This window comes from Mobula birostris, chromosome 2 (assembly GCF_030028105.1).
Source record: "Mobula birostris isolate sMobBir1 chromosome 2, sMobBir1.hap1, whole genome shotgun sequence".
Classification (NCBI taxonomy): domain Eukaryota; kingdom Metazoa; phylum Chordata; class Chondrichthyes; order Myliobatiformes; family Myliobatidae; genus Mobula; species Mobula birostris.
The window spans coordinates 79402630-79424009 of NC_092371.1; the positions used below are offsets into that span (position 1 = coordinate 79402630).

A 21380-nucleotide genomic window follows, 5' to 3' on the forward strand; every position below is an offset into this window, starting at 1 on the left:
TGTAGTGAGGTGACCAGAACTGAGCACAATACTCCAAGTGGGGTCTGACCAAGGCCTTATATAGCTCTAACATTACCTCGTGAATCTTGAACTCAATCCCAGGGTTGATGAATACCATACGCCATTTTAACAACACTGTCAGCTTGTGCAGCATCTTTGAATGTCCCATGGATACAGACCCCATGATCTCTCAGATCCTCCGCACTGCCAAGAGTCTTACCATTAATATTATATTCTGTCTTCAAAACCTCTCTCTGGTGTTCGTCTTCATTCCCTTTCTCCATGTTCCACTCTCCTCTCCTATCAGATATCTTCTTCGGCCTATTACCTTTTCGACCCATTAGTTCCCAGTTACTCACTTTATCCCCCTCCCCCGTCCCCACTCACCTACCTTTCCCCCACCTGACTTCACCTGTCAGCTTCCAGCTTGTACTCTTTCCCTTACCCACCCCCCCAACAGCTTCTTCTCATTTCCTTTCTGGTCTTGATGTAGGGTCTCAGCCCAAAACATTGGTCCTTTATTTCCCTCTGTCGAAGCTGCCTGGCCTCCCAAGTTCCTCTAGCACTTCGTTTGTGTTACTCTGGATTTCCAGTATGTGTAGAATCTTTCGTGTGTACTTCTCCATGGTGCTTTGAGATAATATTTCTGACTGACAATATACAACAGTTAAATTTAGTTCAGGCTGGATAAGCCAAGGATTTTCAAACCAAACTTAAGGGACTCTGCTGTTTCTCAAAACATCCATCACCTTATCTCGAGTGCATATGATCTTCATGTTGTCGACTTCACAGACTCGAGAATACTTCAGGATGCGTTGATAGTCAAAGTTGTTCCGGATTCCAAGATAGTAACTGTCCCTTCAGAGACAAGAAGACACATTAATAGCAGCCTCTGCCATTTCTTTGGTAACTGGTTTATTGTGACATGTACCGAGATACAGTGAAAAGCTTTGTTTCCCTTGCCATCGAATCAGATTATCCTAAGAGACAACTTTGTCAAAGTAGGAGAAAAGGAAAAGCAATAACAGAAGGCAAAATACAGTTACAGAGAAAGTGCAGGCAGACAAATGATGTGTGAGGGCTGCAACAAGGTAGATTGGGAGAGCAAGCATTCACCTTTATCATTCAACAGGACTGTTCAACATTGCAATAACAGTAGAATGAAGCTGTCTGAATACGGAGGTACAGTTTCAAGCTTTTCCATATCCTGCTCAATGGAAGGAGAAGACGAGAGAATCTCCGGGGGTGGGGGCTGTAGCTGCAGATAGAGTCCATGGAGAGGAAGCCGGGTTTCATGTTGGCCAGAGCTGCGTCTGTATCTCTCTGCAATTCCATGCAGTCCCAGACAGAGCATTTCCATATCAAACTGTGATCCAGTCAGGATGCAGTAGTGCATCAACAAAAACCAGTGAGGATCAATGGGAAACAGGTTGAATTAATTCAGTTTTCTGAAGAAGCAATGGTGGGTGTAAGAGGGAATGGAGGACACACACACACAACTTCAAACAAAAGAAAATCTGCAGATGCTGAAAATCTGAGCAACACACACAACATGCTGACGGAACTCAGCAAACCAGGCAACATCTATGAAAAAGAATATAGCTGATGCTTCGGGCTGAAACCCTTCGGCAGGACTGAACTTGACCACGACTTGGCCATTTCTGATTTTCAAACATTAAGCTACCAGCAGAAACAATTAAGCCTGGTCCAAATTAACCAAACCATGTGCCTGGTAAGCTCACACTGAGAAAAGTCAGAGATGACAAACACTCGAAAGCGGTTGATGAAGACTACAGAGAGGCCTACATACCTGGCAAAATAATCCCACTTATCGACATCAATCCCAGTTCGCTTATTGGCAACGATTTCATACAGAAATCTTTTCTCCTGAGGACGACCTTCGTACGGCCACTGGGGAGACGAGATGGCAGAGTTAGTGCTGAGCAGCACACAGGAGAGTGAAGATGGATCCACCACTCAGGCTCTCCCAATTGAATTAACTTCTCAAACTTCTGCTAATGCCCCACCTCCCCCTCATACCCCATCCGTTTTTTAAATTTATTTATATACACACATTCTTTTTCTCTCTCTCCTTTTTCTCCCTCTGTCCCTCTCACTATACCCTTTGCTCATCCTCGGGGCTTCCCTCACTCCCCCTTTTCTTTCTCCCTGGGCCTCCTGTCCCATGATCCTCTCACATCCCTTTTGCCAATCACCTGTCCAGCTCTTGTCTCCATCCCTCCCCCTCCTGTCTTCTATCATTTCGGATTCCACTTTCAAATCTCTGCTAGCTCTTCTTTCAGTTAGTCCTGACGAAGGGTCTCGGCCCGAAACGTCGACTCTACCTCTTCCTAGAGATGCTGTCTGGCCTGCTGCGTTCACCAGCAACTTTTATGTGTGTTGGCGATTGTAAGGATGACTTGCAGTGGACTGAAAAGCTTGAGAATGTAGATATTAAGAAAGAGGATGTGCTGGAGCTTTTGGAAAACATCAAGTTGGATAAGTCACTGGGACTGGACCGGATGTACCCCAGGCCTCTGTGGGAAGTGAGGGAGGAGATTGCTGAGCCTCTGGCAATGATCTTTGCATCATCATTGAGGGTGGGAGAGGTTCTGGAGGATTGGAGGGTTGTGGATGTTGTTCCCTTACTCAAGAAAAGAAGTAGAAATATCCCAGGAAATTATAGGCCTTTTTAGGCCTCTTACTTCAGTGGTTGGTAAGTTGATGGAGAAGATCCTGAGAGGCAGGATTTATGAACATTTGGAGAGGCATAATATGATTGGGAATAGTCAGCATGGCTTTGTCAAAGGCAGGTCATGCCTTACGAGCCTGATTGAAGGTAGAGCCATAGATGTAGTGTACATGGATTTTTGCAAGGCATTTGATAAGGTACCCCATGCAAGGCTTATTGAGAAAGTAAGGAGGCATGGGGTCCAAGGAGACATTGCTTTGTGGATCCAGAACTGGCTTGCCCACAGAAGGCAAAGAATGTTTGTAGATGGGTCATATTCTGCATAGAGGTCGGTGACCAGTGGTGTGCTTCAGTGATCTGTTCTGGGACCCCTACACTTTCTGATTTTTATAAATGACCTGGATGAAGAAGCGGAGGGAAGGATTAGTAAATCTGCTGATGACACAAACGTTGGGTGTGTTGTGGATAGTGTGGAGGGCTATCAGAGGTTACAGCGGGGCATTGACAGGATGCAAAACTGGGCTGAGAATTGGCAGATGGAGTTCAACAAGATAAGTGTGAGGTGGTTCATTCTGGTAAGTCAAATATGATGGCAAATACTATATTAATGGTTAGATTCTTGGCAGTGTGGAGGATCAGAGGGATCTTGGGCTCCGAGTCCATAGAACACTCAAAGCTGCTACGCAGGTTGACTCTGTGGTTAAGAAGGCATATGGTGCATTGCCTTCATGAACTGTGGGATTGAGTTTAAAAGCCGAGAGGTAATGTTACAGCTACCTGGAGGCCCCACTTGGAATACTGTGCTCGGTTCTGGTCACCTCACTATAGGAAGAATGTGGAAACTATAGAAAGGGAGCGGAGGAGATTTACAAGGATGTTGCCTGGATTGGGGAGCATGCCTTATGAGAATAGTTTGAGTGAACTCGGCCTTTTCTCCTTGGAGCGACGGAGGATGAGAGGTGAATTGATAGAGGTGTACAAGATAATGAGAGGCATTGATCGTGTGGATAGTCAGAGGCTTTACCAGGGCTGAATTGGCTAGTACGAGAGGGCACAGCTTTAAGGTGCTTGGAAGTAGGTACAGAGGAGATGTCAGGGGTAAGTCTTAACGCAGAGAGTGGCGAGTGCGTGGAATGGGCTGCCGGCGGTGGTAGTGTAGACGGAAATGATAGGGTCTTTTAAGAGACTCCTGGATAGCTACATAGAGTTTAAAAAAATAGAGGGCTATGGGTAAAGCCTAGGTAGTTCTAGTGTAGGGACATGTTTGGCACAGCTTTGTGGGCCAAAGGACCTGTATTGTGCTGTTTGTTTTCTATGTTTCTATATAAACGACAAAAACAAGAAACCAGCACTGATCCCTGAGGGACACCATTCATCACTAGGTTCCATCTGCTAGTAGGAGAAGTCTACTACCAGCCCTGGCTTCTCCCAGCGAGCCAATGCAGAAACCATTTACTACTTTATCCTCAATGCCAAGCAACTGAACCTTGTTGAACAACCTCCCTGCAGCACCTTGTGAAACGCCTTGCTAAAGTCCACATAGATAATGTTCACGACCTTTCCTTCATTAACTTTCCTGATAACCCCCTCAAAAAATTGAATAAGAATGTTTAGACATGACCTCCCGCACAAAAAGCCATACTGACTATGCCTAATACTTACACATCCCCTCCATTACAATGCATTAGAATAATTCACCCACTCCTGGTATCTGACTCAGCAGCCTATAAATTACTGGTTTATTCTTAGAGCCTTTCTGGAACAATGGAATAGCATTAGCTTTCCTTTTGTTCTCTTCCTCCTAACAAAGACCTCAATATTCCTCAAATCCAAGGGTTTCCAAGCCTGTTAGACTTGCCTTTTATTCTAAGGCAAGCTTAAGAGGAAGATTGCACCTAATGGTGACTCCTTTGCTTGTGTAACACCCTGGGAAAGGTTTCACCGCTAATGTAATGGTCTTTCTGTACAGGCAGTGTTTGGGTTATGGTTCGAGATAATGGGCGCTTTGGAATGTGAGCTGTCCAATGAGGGGAGCATGTTTTCGTGCTGTGTGCCCGACACCAAGGTGATCTGGGTCCTTTGTTTGGCGGGAGATGGAGAGTGAAGACGCCAGAAAGGAGAGGTCATAGACACCAGAAAGGAGTGGAATTGGAGTGGGGCTGGGAGTCAACGAAGCCCGGGGAAATCGACGGAGGTTTGGTGAAAGGGAAACCATGAGCTCCAACTTGTGCACATTGGAGTGTTTTATTAAAATGGGCCCTTTTTGTTTTCTTCACTAACCCTTTCGGCAAATTAAGAATTATATAGCTAAATCGTTTAATTGCATATGGTGTACTGTTAATTAGTAACAGGGTAACAAATCACACAGCATCCACACAAACAGGAGGTTTTGCACCTCAATTTCACACGTTTGGCAGGGCCAGAGATTGGATCCTCTCGACTTACACAGCCGACAGAACGTGAGGGTTACACTTGCATCTTCGAAAACAGCTTTATTCTATCTTTGATATCTCTATTTTCCCCTCTCAGGTTCTTTTGAAGACTCTGACCTGGAGTTACACACTAACCTCAGTTCAAGGCCTCATGACTGGCTGTTTTCCGATATGCCAAGGACACGGCCTGGAAAACTAGCGTGCCTTCAGACTGCCTTTACTTCCTGAGAATACTAAAGAAATTTGGCCTGTCCCCTAAAACACTCACTATTTTTTTACAGATGCACCGTAGAAAGCATTCTTTTTTTTAGTATAATTTTTATTGAGTTTTCAAAGTGAATACATGAAAAGATAATATCTACCCTCCCCCCTCCCCTTAACCCTTCCCCACGATATATACTCCTACCTAAAAAGAAAAGAAAGAAAGAATAAAAAAAAAGAAGAACTGCCTGGATATTGGAAGGTCTCCACATGCTCCATGGGATTCAAAATAAATTTAGTGTATTTATTTATTACTTTCCAAAAGGGACCAAGATCTTTATCATCGGAGCAACTAAATATGCCATCCTATCTTTTGTAAATAAGGGCGCCAAATATTCAAAACTGTTTCATATTTATCTCTTAAATTATAAGTAATTTTTTCAAGTGGAATACAACTAGACATTTCATTGTTCCAATGATTCATACTTAAATACGAATCAGATTTCCAAGTAACTGCTATAGCCTTCTTAGCTACTGCCAGTGCAATTTTTATGAATTCTTTCTGATATTTATTCAATTTAAGTTTTGGTTTTATCCCTTCAATATCACCTAATAGAAATAATATAGGGTTATGTGGAAATTGAGTTCCAGTAATTTGTTCCAATAAGACTCTTAATTTATCCAAAAAGGTTGAATTTTAGAACAAGACCAAGTAGGATGTAAGAAAGTACCAGTTTCTTGATTACACCAAAAGCATTGATCAGATAGATTTGAATTTAATCTATTTATTTGTGGTGTAATATATAATTGGTGTAAAAAATTATATTGTACTAATCCAAGTCAAACGCTTATTGTATTTGTCATACTGTCAAGACAGTCTTGACCAATTTGTTTCATCAATATTAATATTCAGATCCGTTTCCTCTTTTTGTTTTGACTTGTGGATTCCTTGTTTAATTGTCTGTTTTTGAATCAAATTATACATACAAGAAATAATTTTTAATATTTTTCCTTTTTGAATTAAAATTTCAATTTCATTAGGTTTTGGCAAAAACATTGTTCGACCCAGCTTGCCTCTTAAGTAAGCCCTTAACTGAAGGTAACAAAAGAAAATGTTATTTGATATCTTATATTTATTCTTTAGTTGTTCAAATGACATCAATATACCTCGATCATAACAGTCTCCTATAGATCTAATCCCTTTTTGGTACCAATTATATAAAAGTTGATTATACATTGTAAAAGGAATAAGTCTGTTTTGGAACAAAGGTCTCCTTGCTAATAAAGATTTCTGTATTTCATTATCAACATTTGTCTTATTCCATAGATCAATCAAATGTTTTAATATAGGAGATTCTTTCTTTTCCTGTATCCATTTAGATTCCCATTTATATATAAAATCTTCAGGTATATTTTCTCCTATCTTATCTAGTTCTTTTCTAATCCATGCCGGTTTTCGATCATCAAAGAAAGATGCAATAAATAAGTCATTGCTTTGCTGCTGCTTATGCGTGGGAGGAGGGAAGCTGGGGGGTGATTTGGGGTTCTAACATTTAACTGTCATTCATTCTTTGGGGCACTCCTCTGTTTTCGTGGATGTTTGCGAAGGAAAAGAATTTCAGGATGTATATTTCTCTGCCATTAAATGTACCTTTTGAAACCTAGCAAGGACATACAAACTCAGTACTCTTGATACTTCACTCTTGAAGGCCTCCCATTTACCAAGCATCTCTTAAACAGAAAACAATCCATTCCAATCTATACCTGCTGCACTATGCTCTCGATCATTTCAACACTTTAAATTCCCTGGACCTGATCTCCACATTTTCACTATGGATGTCCAGTCCCTAAACACTTCTATTTTCCCCTCGGGAAGGCCTTACAGCTCTCCACTTCTTTCTAATAATAGTCCAAACAGTTCTCCACCAGCATCCTTCTCTGTCTTGCAGAGCTCGTTCTCAACCTCAACAATTTACCCTTCAACTCCGTCCACTCTCTGCAACCCCAAGGTGTAGCCATGGGCACCCACAGGGGCCTCAACAATATCTGCCTGTTGGTCATCAACATGGCACTGTCCATGTTCCAACGCCATACGCAAAATGTTTCCCACTTCTCTCTATGCTAGGTCAATGACTGCGTTGGTGCTGCTTCCTGCACCCATGCTGAACTCCGCAATTTCATCAACTTTGCCTTCAACTTTCACATCCGTCTCAAATTTACTTGCTCCATCTCTGACACTTCTCTCCGTTTTAACCATCTCTCTCTCCATCTCTGGAGATAGACCATCTTTCAGAAAGCTACTGACTCTTACAGCTACCTTGACTCGAAAGCTGCCCACACTGTCACCTGTAAACATGCTATTCTCTTTTCTCAGATCCTCCATCTCTGTATCTGTTCTCAGGGTGAGGCTTTCAGGTCTGGAACAGCTGAGATGTCCTCCTCCTTCAGAGAACAGGGTTTCCATCATCGACCATCAATGCATCTCCTTCATTTCCTGCATGTCTACCCGCACCCATTTTCTCTCCAGCATAGTGGGGATAGTGTTTCCCTGGACCTTACCCACCACCCCATGAGCCTCTGCATCCAGGACAGCATTCTCCTGAACTTCTACAAAGGGATCCTACCACTAAGCACATTTCTCATGTTGCAATGAGCGGTGGGATGAGGACCCAAGTGCAGGACACAGGCACGGAGACGGACTTGGACATGACTTGGACACGGAGACGGACTTGGACATGACTTGGACTCAAAGCCTGGACTTGGACTTGACTGAAACACAGAGCGACAAAACCAAACAACGAGAGACCATTCGCATCGCGGCTCAGAGCAGTGGCAAACTGCCTGCAATACTCAGCCGGACACAAAAACAAACAATGACAGACAATTGGTATCGCGGCTCAGAGCAGCGGCAAATGGCCTGCAATGCTCAGCCGGACACAAGACGACAAAAACAAACAACGACAGTCCATTCAAATCTCGACTACGGGTAGCATATGAAGCGGCAAACAGCAGGTAAAACTCAGCTGGACGACAGGCTCTCGACTCGACCCAGGAACAGCAGACGACAGGCTCTCCACTCAATCCAGGAACAGTGGATGACAGGCTCTCGACTCGACCCAGGAACTGCGGACGACAGGCTCTCGACTCGACCCCGGAACTGCGGATGACAGGCTCTCGACTCGACCCAGGAACTGCGGACGACAGGCTCTCGACTTGACCCAGGAACTGCGGATGACAGGCTCTCCGCTCAACCCAGGAACAGCGAATGGCAGGCTCTCGACTCGACCCAGGAACTGCGGACGACAGGCTCTCGACTCGACCCAGGAACTGCGGATGACAGGCTCTCAACTCGACCCATTCTCGACGGCTCGGAACGAGCAAAGTCGCACTGCTGAGGTGACGAACCAACCACAGGTAGATATAAGCCGGAGTTTTCATGCTGCCAGTTCAAATGAGGATCAGCTGTTCTAATCAAGGAGCCCAGTGGAACACGGGGAGAAGGAAACTCACTGAAATGAGAGGTCAACGGACCGGACCACGACAGTTCATGAACCAAGTCTCTGCATTCCACAGGGATTACTCTGTATGTGACTCTGTCCACTTGTCTCTATCTGCTTATCTCCCTCTGGACACCTCCCTCACCATCATTCAGGGCCCTAAACAGTCCTTCCATGTCAGGTGACACTTCACCTGCAAGTCTCACAGATCACCTATTGTATCCAGTACTCACACATTCGGGATTTTGCCATGGCCATCCAATTTGATTTGAATTTCCATTTTGACATGTCATTTCATGGCCTCCTTCTACTGATTCAATGAGGCCACACTCAGCATAGAGGAGGAACAACTCATGTTCTATCTGGTAACGTCCAATCTGTTAGCATAACCATCAATTTCAATAATGTCCAGTAATTTCTCCCCCACCTCCTTTTCTTTATCCATTTCCCGTCCTGGGTCCCCTCTTACTTTCTTCTCCTCTTCTGCCCATCACCTGCCTCCGGTGCCATAGTTTCAGTAGGCGAGACTTGTCTCAGTATAGTTGTGACATTTTCACTGACTAATAATGCCACCCCTCCTCCTTTAATACCTCCCCCTCTATCATGTCTAAAACAACAGAAGGCTGGAACACTGAGCTGCCAGTCTTGCCCCTACTGCAGCCAAGTCTCACTGCCTACATTACTCATTGCATTGAAATAGATGCAACTCAGAACATTAGTCTCTCCGTGATCAATGTTCTGTTTCCCTTGTTTGTATGTAGGCTTAACATCTTCATTCCCTGCAGCCCATCCACTAGCTGCTCAAACACTCAGGTTCCCATTCCCCTGTGACTCTAGTTTAAACTCCCCAGAGCAGCTCTAGCAAACCTTCAAGAAAGGATATTAGTCCCCCTCTAGTACAGGTGCAAACTCTCCTCTCTATACAACTCTCACCTTCCCCTCAAGAGAGTCCAATGTGAAATGTGAAGCCCTCCCTCCTGCACCATCTTATGTGTTAAGCTGCATTATCTTTCTACTTCTGGCCTCACCTGCACATGGCACTGGTAGCAAGCCTGAAATCACCACCATGTAGAACCTCTCCTTTAAATTAGTGCATAAACCCTTGAACTCTCCCTACACGACCTTGTCACCCCTCCTGCCTACGTTATTTATTCCGACATTGGACATGACCTCTGGATGTTCACCCTTCCCCATAAGAATGCTTTTGACTCGTTTCAAATGTCCCTGAGAGGGAATATACAATCCTGGAACTACATTCTCACTGCTAGAACCTCCTCTCTGTTCCCCTAACCAATGGCTCCACACCTTATGTCTGAGATTGACTCATCACTGCCTCCTCAATTCAAGGTCTACTAATACTGGACAAGTCCAACGACAGCAGTGACAGCCCCATCGTGCTAATGAATAGTAGTGATCAGGGGAGAAAAGAATTAATTCAATCATTTAGCTCTCTTTGGGTGCACATAAACCCACGTAAAATTTCCATAGTTCAACAGTCTCACTTACCTTTGAGTCCTCAGAATCATTGCATACTTCTGGACCTCTGATCAGTTCCTTTATAAAAGTCACATCTTGTGACACCAGACCATACGTTTCCAGCACCACTTTCAAGCTATTGGAGGAGATCAAATGGTCGAACATCTTTACTGAAGCATCCTCGTGCTGCACCAAAAGCAAATCAGAGGAAAGAGCAAGTCGTCATTCTATGCAAATGACTGACATTAAAATTAACAATTTTAACTGGGGCAGTGGTCTAGTTTACTGCATTAACCCCCATGGACAATGAGTTGATGTCACACCACACAGTGCTAGCAGCTCATGTTAATTTCAATATAATTTTTTGCCTTGTCACTGTCACACAACATGGAAACAGGCCCTTCTGCCCAACTGCCCCATGCTGACCAAAATGCCCATAACAGCAGTTCCCGTTTGTCAGTATTTGGCCCATAATCTTCTAAACCCGTCCCTTCCATTTACATGTACGACTATCTTTTAGAATTTATTAAATTGTACCTTTGTCAACCACTTTCTCTATCAGCTCATTGTACATACATACCTCTCTCTGTGTAAAAAAAATGTTGGCCAAGTTTCTATGAAATCTCTCTCCTGTCAACTTAAACCCATGCCGTCTAGTTCTTGAATTGACCCTATCTACGCCACTCATGATTTTATACACCTCTGAATGATCAGCCCTCTCTCCCCTGTCCTTTAATCAATGAAGTCCCAATCTGCTCAGCTCTCTCACTCTCTCAAGTCACAGTGACATCCTTGTAAACTTAGAGACATTTATTCTGAGACCAGGTTGACTAAAACTGAACACAACATTCCCAATATGGCCTCACCAACATGTTGTACAATTGCAACATTATGTCTAACGTCTACATTCAAATCCCTGAATGATGAAGGCGGGTGTGTGAAATGCCTCCTTCACCACACAGTCCAGCTGTCACCCCACGTTCAAGGAAACCATGATTGTTCAGATCTTGTCCTAGTAATGAATGGTAAACCGCCACCTCTGACCACCGCTGTCTGCTTCAAGGATGGCCAAGTCTAAGGCTGACTGCTCCAGAGGGCAATAGACAACAACATGGCTGCAACTCCAGAGTCACAAATGGACCAGGCTATGAGCACCATGACCATGGCTTTCTGTCCCAGATTTGATCCATTTCAAATTATCCTACCACTGTTAAACTCTGGATTTCTTGCCGTGTAACCAGCCTTCATGTTACCATCTCTTCTACATGGCACACACAGTTCTATGACACAGAGCCATACCCGTCGGAAGCTGGGTTGAGACATCTCACTCAGAATGCAAACAGGGACATGGGACACTAATTATTAGATACCTAGTAAGGTAGTTACCATGTTCATGGTCTTTTGCTGTTTTAACCTATCTACTTTAAGGTTTGACATCCTGTGCATTCAGAGATGCTGTTCTGCAGTGTGGTTATTTGAGTTGCTGTTGCCTTCCTGTCAGCGTGAACCAATCTGACCATTCTCCTCTGACCTCTCTCATTAATAAGGCATTCCCCCCCCCCCCCCCCACAGAACTGCTGATTACTGGATTTTTTTTTGTTTATTTGTTTCTTTGGACCATTCTCTGTAAATCCAGAGACCATTGTGTGGTACTACAGAAGTGGTAGAAGAGTCATTGTGACATTCTCTTTACTGGAAATCTGCTGCTTCACTCTGAGTGAATATCCTTGAAAACAAGGTCTGCATTGATGGGATTCTGGCACCTAACCCACTGCCTCATCTTTGCTAATACACACCTTTACTCAAAGCATACGGAGAGAGTTACCTTCCATTGCTGTTCCAAATCTCCCCGCGTTTTGGAGATAAAATTTCTATCAAACAAGTGCGAAAATGGTCCATGACCTGGGAAATGAAACATCAGTGTTACAGTGGAAAAACACTCAATTGACCAGAAGGGCCACAGAAGGTCTCAGGATTAAAATATCATCGGCATGAGATTACCTCGAAAGATCAATACACCTCCAGCAAATCACTGCCTCAATTATTGTGACCTGCTCCGTCACTCCCTGGCGACCACGAGCTGGGTTTGAAGTCTTTCTCCTAGACATTCCTCTTTGCAGTGAGCCCAATCTCTGAAGTCAACAAACAGCCCAAACTTTGCAAAACTATAAAAGGGAAGATGCTGTCCCACCAGCTGCTCCCATGGCCCTGTAGTGCCTTCACCTGCGAGGTACATCGACCTCAACACAGCTGTTCCCTCACCTAGATCGTGGCAGAGTCCAGCGATCTGAACACACAGGATATCCCGATGGTCAACCTGAAGTTCCGGTTGGTGCCTAGCCAGGACTTTCACCAGTTTTCCTGCCAGATGCGCCACACTGCAGGGCAAAGAGACAGCAATCAAATATAGACACACAAACTTTCTTCAACTGCTTTCAAATACTATTAACTCTAAAGGTCCATAGTTGATACAAGTATAGATGCTAATAATTGCCTTGTCATAGTCTCTGCTATTTATTAATACCGATGGTTATGGTGAGATGTTGAACAGTTGGGACTTTACTCATGCGAGGAAAGATTAATAAGGGTGATCTTATAGAGGTGTATCAAATCAGGAGGGGCACAGGCAGGGTAAATGCATAGTCTTGAGATCATGGGTTTAAAGTGAGGGCGGGGGAAGATTTAACAGGAATCCGAGTGGCAGTCTTCCTCACTAAGAAGGTGGTTGATAGATGGCATAAACTGCCAGAGGAAGTGGTTTAGGGAGGGACATTAATGAGAACCAGCTTCAATTCTCTCCAGGTTAGAGGTCCATTGAAAGGGGGATGTTCATAAACACAGTGTTGACACACAGCTTGGTTCAGTCTCGCCCTCTCTGCTCTGATCTCAGTTCTGCCGTTTGCCTTTCACCACTTTGCTCCACACTGTCCCGTGGTCTCTGTCGCACTCAGTAATACCGGGTCACTGTCTGCCTGCCGGACAATGCTCTCTCTCACTCAGTCAACGTCACAATCAAGGAATTCACATCATATTACTTCAGAGTCTTGTTAGAGCATTTCACAGATGTGTTGGCTGTTCATTGCTTCTGACAATGATGTGACCTCTTTGGGAACAGTTTTACAGGAAAAAAAGCCATTGCCCTGGGGCAGTTTCACTCTTGTGGCCTCAATAATCTTGGTCCAAAGGTATGAAAAATCATCACGACTGGAGTCTTCCTTGGCTGCAGTGGATAGCCGTGTCGCCTTCTGTGTGTGTCATGCCCGTCGCTCTCCATGAGGCACTGCAGCACCGTCTTCTTGGCCATTGGATCTTGTAATTGGTCTCATCTGCCCAGTCCGCCAAAACTGGCTTCAACTGCTGGCATAGACGTGTCCACTATCTTACCGTGGTTGGAGCTTCCCGGCTACCCTCAAACAAGAGAAAATCTGCAGATGCTAGAAATCCAACACAAAATGCTGGAGGAACTCAGCAGGCCAGGCAGCATCCACGGAAAAAAGTACAGTTGACACTTCGCACCGAAGGTCTTTGGCAGGACTGGGGAAGAGAAAAGCTGCGGAGTAGATTTAAAAGGTGAGAGGAGGGGAGAGAGAACTACAAGGTGATAGGTGGGAACTTCCCAGCTCTTTAATTCATCCCTCCCCCTTCAGGTTTCACCTATCGACGGACTTTGCTTTGGGTGGAAGACCTACGTGTGACAACTCATCCATTGACCAGACTAACTTCCTGGATTGTCCTTACCTGCTCAAATCTCCCCGAGTCCTTACCCGATGGGGTGCTCAAATCTGCGAGTCCTAACACGATGGGGTGCTCAAATCTCCCTGAGTCCTTACGCAATGGAGTGCTCGAATCTCCCCGAGTCCTTATCCGATTGGGTGCTCAAATCTCTGCAAATCCTTACCCAATGGGATGCTTAAATCTCCCTAAATCCTTACCCAATGGGGTGCTCAAATCTCCCCAAATCCTTATCCGATGGGGTGCTGGAATCTTCTTGAGTCCTTACCCGATGGAGTGCTCGAATCTGTTGTGGGAGGCCCCAGGATACACAAAGTATGCCCCTCCGAGCTGCTTAATGAAGCGGAGACGCTGGAACTGCGGCGTGTCTATGATGCGGACAAGCAGTGGGTGCATCTCAATGTGGCCGTGGATCGGGTCGTTGAACACCTGTGGGGGAATTGAAAGGTCTCTGCTCACATCACAAGGCACCTTTCTATCTCTCTGTCGAAGACAATGCCTGACCAATTGTATTTTGTGTTTTATTCCCCTAAATAAACTAGTGAACCTAACATCTGTAGAGGGAAATTTACTGGAAGCTATGCTAAGGAACTGGATATATAAATAATTGAATAGAAGGGGACTGATTGGGGATACTCAACATGGCTTTGTTCATGGAGGGTCACTTCTAACCAATCTTGTAGATTTTTTTGAGGAAGTTACCAGGAAAGTTGATGAAGGCAAGGCAATAGATGTTATCTATATGGACTTAAACAATATCTTTGACAAAGTCCTGCAATGGGAGGTTGGTCAAGAACGTTCAGTTGCTTGACATTTGGGATGAGGCAAAAAAATTGGATTGGGCATTAGTTTCATTCGAGAAGCCAGAGGGTGATTGAAATTGGTTGCCTCTCTGACAGCGAGGAAGGCTATCAAAGTATGTAAGGGGATCTGGACCAGCTGGAAAAGTGGCAGATGTAATGTAATGCAGATAAGTGTGAGGTGTTGCACTTAATGAGGACAAACCAGGGTAGGACTTAGATGATGAGTGGTAGGGCACTGAGTTTTCCACATTTTCTTTTTCAGCAACTGCATCATTGATTTCCTCACTTACAGACCACTGTCTGTTTGGATTGGTAACACTCACCGTCAGCACAGGTGCACCACAAGGCTGGGTTTTTAGCCCCTGGGTTAGTCACTTTATAACTATGATTGTACAGTTCCAATGCTATGTTTAAGCTTGCTGACGACACCACTGTTGATGGCCAAAGCAAAAGTGGTGATGAATCAGCATACAGGAGGGAAGATTGAAAATCCAGCTGGAAAAGGTTTTTAATAAGGATAATGGCACAATTGTAATAGGGGATTTCAATATGCAAGGGGATTGGGAAAATTAGGTTGGTGTCAGATCGTAAAAATGGGAATTTGTCAAGCCAAGAGAAAGTCTGGCTGAGCACTTGTCCTGAGCTGCTTGGGAAATAGTAAGACTCACAACACACTGGAGGAACTCGGCAGGTCGGGCAGCATCCGTGGAAATGATCAGTCGACATTTCAGGCCGGAACCCTTTGTTAGGACTTAGTTCCGGCCCGAAACGTCGACTGATCGTTTCCACGGATGCTGCCCGACCTGCTGAGTTCCTCCAACATGTTGTGTGTGTTAAATTTGATCCCAGCATCTACACAGCATTTTGTGTTGGGAAATAGTAAGAGAACCTAGAAAGCAGGGGACGGGAGCAGGACGAGAGAAGGATATTAGGAAGAGACTGTCAGTTCTCCGAGGGCAGCCCTCAACTCCTCCAGAAGAGCCATAAGGTTTGACTAACTTTAAAAGAGCTGATAAACTAAACAGAAGCAAAAATAGACGGTGATATACCTATCTCAAGAAATACGTGTTATAATGTGGATTTTACATTAGTCAATTTTTTGAAGTTAATTTATTCATTCCTTTTTCCCCAAGAATATATTCATGGGAGGAATACACAGGGAAATCATTTCTGTGTAATGGACGTAGTTTTTTTTTACTTTTATAGGTACTGCAGTGGGGGCCCTCAACCCACAGGTAGGAGGGGCGAACCCCCACAGCTAGACTTTTCTTCCAGCCCAACCCAGGGTCATCTAGAGACCCCAGCCTTGGAATCACACCTTCGTTACCTTTTTTTTATTCGCATTTCTTGGCTCTTATTTGTTCAGGGAGTAGATTGATTAAGTTATATTCTGCAAATTTCAATGATATACTAACAGGTAAATACACATGGCTAAGGACAAAGTAAAATTCATTTCTGTTAATGTCAATGGGCTGTTGAATCCAGTCAAGCGCAGTAAAATTCTATCAAAAACGAAAAAAGAACAAGTCCATGTAGTATATTTACAGGAAACTCACTTAAGTGATAATGAGCATGGAAAATTAAAGGGAATGGGCTTCACTAATTTGTTTTTCTCCTCATATAAATCAGGACATAGAAGAGGAGTTGCTATTCTCATCTCAAGTAAACTAAATTTTGAAAAAGTATTCGAAATGGGAGATAAGGAGGGCAGATATATTCTGGTAAGGGTGAATATAGATGGAAATCCAGTTACTTTATTGAATATATACGCACCCCCAGGAAGTGATATTAGTTTCTTCCAGAAAATTACTAATATTATGGTAACAGAAACAGAAGGTCTCTTGATATGCGGGGGAGACTTAAATTTACAATTACAACCAAAGCTAGACTCCTCCAATAGGAAAACTTATGAAACAAAGTCCTTACATAAGAAAATTAACACTCTTTTTGAGGATGCTGGTCTAATTGATATATGGAGGGACCTTTTCCCCGACAGAAGGAATTACACTCATTATTCTGTGGTCCCCCCACCCCCCATTCCGTATATACAAGGATAGACTATTTCATAAAATTTGGAAAAGATAGAGACAAGATAATCACCTGTGGAATTGGGAGAATAGATGTAAGTGACCATGCACCTATATATTTATCTGTTGATTTTGACCTACAACCAAAGAATACTATTTGGAAACTAAGTTCAAGTCTACTCAAAGATCCCTATTTCAAGTAACAAATTAAAAAAGAAATCGGTCTTTCCTTAGAATTCAATGATAATGGAGAGGTTTCACCTTCCATTCTATGGGATATTCTGAAGGCTGTCTTAAGAGGGAAAATTATAGTGATATCTTCATATCAGAAAAAAAATAAGGAATAGAACATTAGAGGAATTACGAAGTAAGATGAAAGAACTAGAAAAAAATCCAAATTGAGTTTGGCACAGGATACACTAGAAGAAATTTTTTAAAAATTAGGAATTAAATTAATAGTTTGGCTACACAAGAAATTAGAAAAAAATTAATGTTTCTGAAACAGAGACACTATGAAAGTGGATCTAAATCTATGAAAGTACTGGCATGGAAACTGAAAAAAAAATAGCAGAAAATACAATTCATAGAATAAGGGATCCAAGAACAAAAGTGAGAAAAAAATAAGCTAAGTGAAATTCAAGAAGCTTTTGAAATATTTTACAAAGCTCAACCTCAGATAAACATTATGTGGAGATTTGTGACAGATATGATTATATGATATATATGTGCAGTATCTGAAATACATCTTATGGAAATGTTTGATGATGAAACAATGAAAAATAAATTACAAAAAAGAAATGTTTTACAAAACTCTATATTCCAAAGTTCCAGGGGGAAGCATAACCCAAATTGACACTTTCTGAATTCTTCAGAGTTACCCACTTTAAGCAAAGAACAAAATAGAACGATGACTGCTGACATAACTGAAGCTGAACTAAAAACTGCAATTAGTAGGCTTAAATTAGGCAAATCACGAGGATCAGATGGATATATGGCAGAGTGGTATAAAGAGTTTAGTAGTGAGTTAACTCCTATTTTACTCCCCACACTGAACTGGACCATAAGAAATGCGCAAATGTCACCCAGCTGGAAGGAGGCAATAATCTCAGCTATACTGAAAGAAGGCAAGGATAAAATGGAATGTGGGTCATTTAGACCAATATCTGTTCTTAATGTGGATTATAGAATATTTACCTCCATCATGGCCAAACGATTAGAAGAGTTTCTACCCACACTGATACATAATGATTGGACAGGTTTCATACAACAATGCCAAACACAAGACATTATACGAAGGACATTTCATATTATGGACCATATTAAAAAAAATGAAATTGAAGCAATAGTGATAAGTGTGGATGCTGAAAAGGCATTTGATTCAGTTAATTGGAATTTTCTTTACAGAGTTTTACATAAATTTGGTCTACATGACACAATTATTTAAAACTATACAGGCACTATACAACAATCCTTCTGCCAGGATTAAAATCAATGGATATTTATCTAATAGTTTTACCCAAGAAAGGGGCATGAGACAGGGTTGTGCATGGTCACTGCTACTCTTTGCATTATACCTGGAACCATTAGCTCAATACATCAGACAAAATGAAGATATCAGGGGAATTACTATTAAAGGGACAGAGCATAAATTGGCCTGTTACGCGATGACATTTTGATCTCTCTAGGGCAACCAACATACTCTTTACTGAAATTGATGCAATCCTTTGAACAATATGCCCAATTATCAGGATACAAGATCAACATAGATAAAACCCAACTACTTTCATATAAATCCCTCACTCACTCTTCCTTCAGTTAGTCCTGACGAAGGGTCTCGGCCTGAAACATCGACTGCACCTCTTCCTACAGATGCTGCCTGGCCTGCTGCGTTCACCAGCAACTTTGATGTGTGTTGCTTGCATTTCCAGCATCTGCAGAATTCCTGTTGTTTACTTTCATATAACTATAGCCCATCAAGAAAAATTGAAAGTAGATAGCCTTGGGCATGGCAAACAGAGTCCATCAAATATTTGGGCATCATTATGCTAAAAGATTTGGCAAAATTATCAGAATGCAATTATCAGCCTATATATAAAAAAAATAAGGAAGACATAACAAGATGGAACCTAATCCCTTTTCTTGGTCTCAGTTCAAGGATTGAATCTATTAAAATGAATGTACTGCCCAGACTACTGTATCTCTTTCAGACCCTACCAATAGAGTTTAATCAAAATCAATTCAATGAATGGAACAAGATGCTATCAAGATATATATGGCAAGGTAAAAGGCCTAGGATTTGTCTCAAAACTTTGCAATTAGCCAAGGAAGAGGAGGGATGGGGCCTACCTTCTCTTAGAAATCATTATTTTGCAGCACAGTTGAGAGCCATGATATGCTGGTGCAACGCATCATATGACGCTCAATGGAAAAACATTGAGGAGAGGATACTTTCCATCCCCATACAGGCAATTTTGGCTGATAACAATCTACAAAGTTACATAAATAATATTGACAACCCGTGGGTGAAATGGAGTGAGACATTGCAATTCTTAAATGGTGTGCATATGACTCGGATTTTACACCGAATAAACTGGATGCTAGATTTAAGGACTGGACAGCGAAAGGAATAACAGCTATTTGCAGTATAATGAAAGAAGGAACACTGTTCAGTTTTGAAATGCTCAAAGAGAAACACTTATTAGAAAAACAAGACTTTTACCGGTATTTACAGATGTGACAGTATGTTACTAGGATGGTTAAAAATGTAACCAAGGCAAGTACATGTCTGATAGAGCTATTTAGAAAAGCATATAATTCAGACAACGGTAGTAGAATAATTTCAATCGTGTTTCAGGGTTTGTCAAATCTTAAAGCACATTTGACTTCATACATGAAAACAAAATGGGAGAAGGAAGGAGGGATAATAATATCTGAGGAAGAATGGACAATAATATGGAGGTATCAATGGAAGTGTACCAGTTCACAGAAATGGAGGGAGTTCGGGTGGAAAAACTTGGTAAGACACTTCATTACACCCTCTCAGAAATCCCATTATAATAGTAACACCCCTGCTTGCTGGAGAAATTGTGGAAATCAAAATGTAAACCATTATCATATTTTCTGGAAATGCCCCGTTATTAAAGACTATTGGAGTGGGATCCATAATGCCCTACAAATCTTTAAGTGTGAAATACCCTTAGAGAGTAAGACCATGCATTTTGGGTATATACCTCAAGAATGGTTGAAAAGAGATAAATATTTAATGAATGTACTGCTGGTGGCTGGTAAAAAGACCCTTACCAGGAAATGGTTATCTCAGGAGAGCCCAACTTTAAATGTATGGATGGAAATTACAATGGACATTTACAAAATGGAGAAGATAACAGCATCTGTTAATTATAAGTTGGAACAATTTTATTCATACTGGAAAAATGATTTAACTACATTACAACTCATTGGCCTGATTTTATTCTCACAAGTCAATGAATATGTTGTAAAAAAAGAGATAATTCCCTACTTTGTACATAAGTTTTCTTCTTTTGATTGTTCTTTCTTTCCTCTCCTTTCTATAAGTGTATACCTCAGATAAATATTATGTGGAGATTTGTGACAAATATGATTATGTGATATATATGTACAGTATCTGAAATGCATCTTATGGAAATATTTGTTTGATGATGAAATTCAATAAAAAATAAATAACAAAAAACAGGGAATTTGTCAAATGCCTGCAAAATGGCTTTTTAGAGCAGCTTGTGCTTGAGCCTACTCAGGGAAAGGCTGTCTTAGATTGGGTGTTGTGTAATAACCCAGATCTTATTAGGGTGTTTAATGTAAAGGAACCCTTAAGAGGCAGTGATCATAATATGATTGAATTCATACTGTAATTTGAGAGGAAGAAGAGTAACTCACATGTATCTGTATTGCAATGAAATAAAGGGAATTACAGAGGCATGAGAGAGGAGCTTGCCCAGGTGGATTGGAGGAGGATACTGGTGGGGATGATGGCAGAGCAGAGATGGTTGAAGTTTCTGGAAATAGTTCACCAGGCACAGGATTGGACATCCTACAGAAGTTCTCTGGTGTCAGAGGAAGAAATAATAACTGCAATCTCATCATTAAATTCCGGTAAAGCACCCGGTCCCGATGGGTTTACAGTGGAATTTTTAAAATTTTTTTCCTCCATTCTTTCTTCTAAGTTGTCTAGAATATTTAAGGAAGCAATTAGTTTAGGTAAATTACCACAATCGTTTTATGAAGCCTCTATTTCCTTAATTCTTAAAAAGAATAAAGATCCTACGGATTGTGCATCCTACAGACCGATATCTCTTCTGAATGTAGATTCAAAAATTTTTTCAAAAATTCTAGCTACTAGACTGGAGAAGGTGTTACCTCAAATTATTTCCATGGATCAAACCGGATTCATTAAAAATCGCTATTCATCTTTTAATATTAGGAGGTTAATGAATATTGTTTATACCCCCTCACTTACTACCCCGGAATGTATTATCTCATTAGAT

The 21380-nt window shown here is 42.2% G+C and overlaps 1 protein-coding gene across 1 annotated transcript in view; it reads right to left on the bottom strand.

Annotated features, from left to right (window-relative positions):
- LOC140210662 (deoxynucleoside triphosphate triphosphohydrolase SAMHD1-like) overlaps nt 1-21380 on the bottom strand; it is a 70031-nt gene that overhangs the window by 25096 nt on the left and 23555 nt on the right. Inside the window, exons 4-9 of the mRNA XM_072279825.1 lie at nt 14299-14459; nt 12561-12676; nt 12124-12200; nt 10329-10484; nt 1811-1911; nt 750-858 (exon numbers count right to left, since the gene is read on the bottom strand). Of these exons, the coding sequence (XP_072135926.1) occupies nt 750-858; nt 1811-1911; nt 10329-10484; nt 12124-12200; nt 12561-12676; nt 14299-14459 (720 nt within the window). The remainder of the gene's footprint in view (nt 1-749; nt 859-1810; nt 1912-10328; nt 10485-12123; nt 12201-12560; nt 12677-14298; nt 14460-21380) is intronic.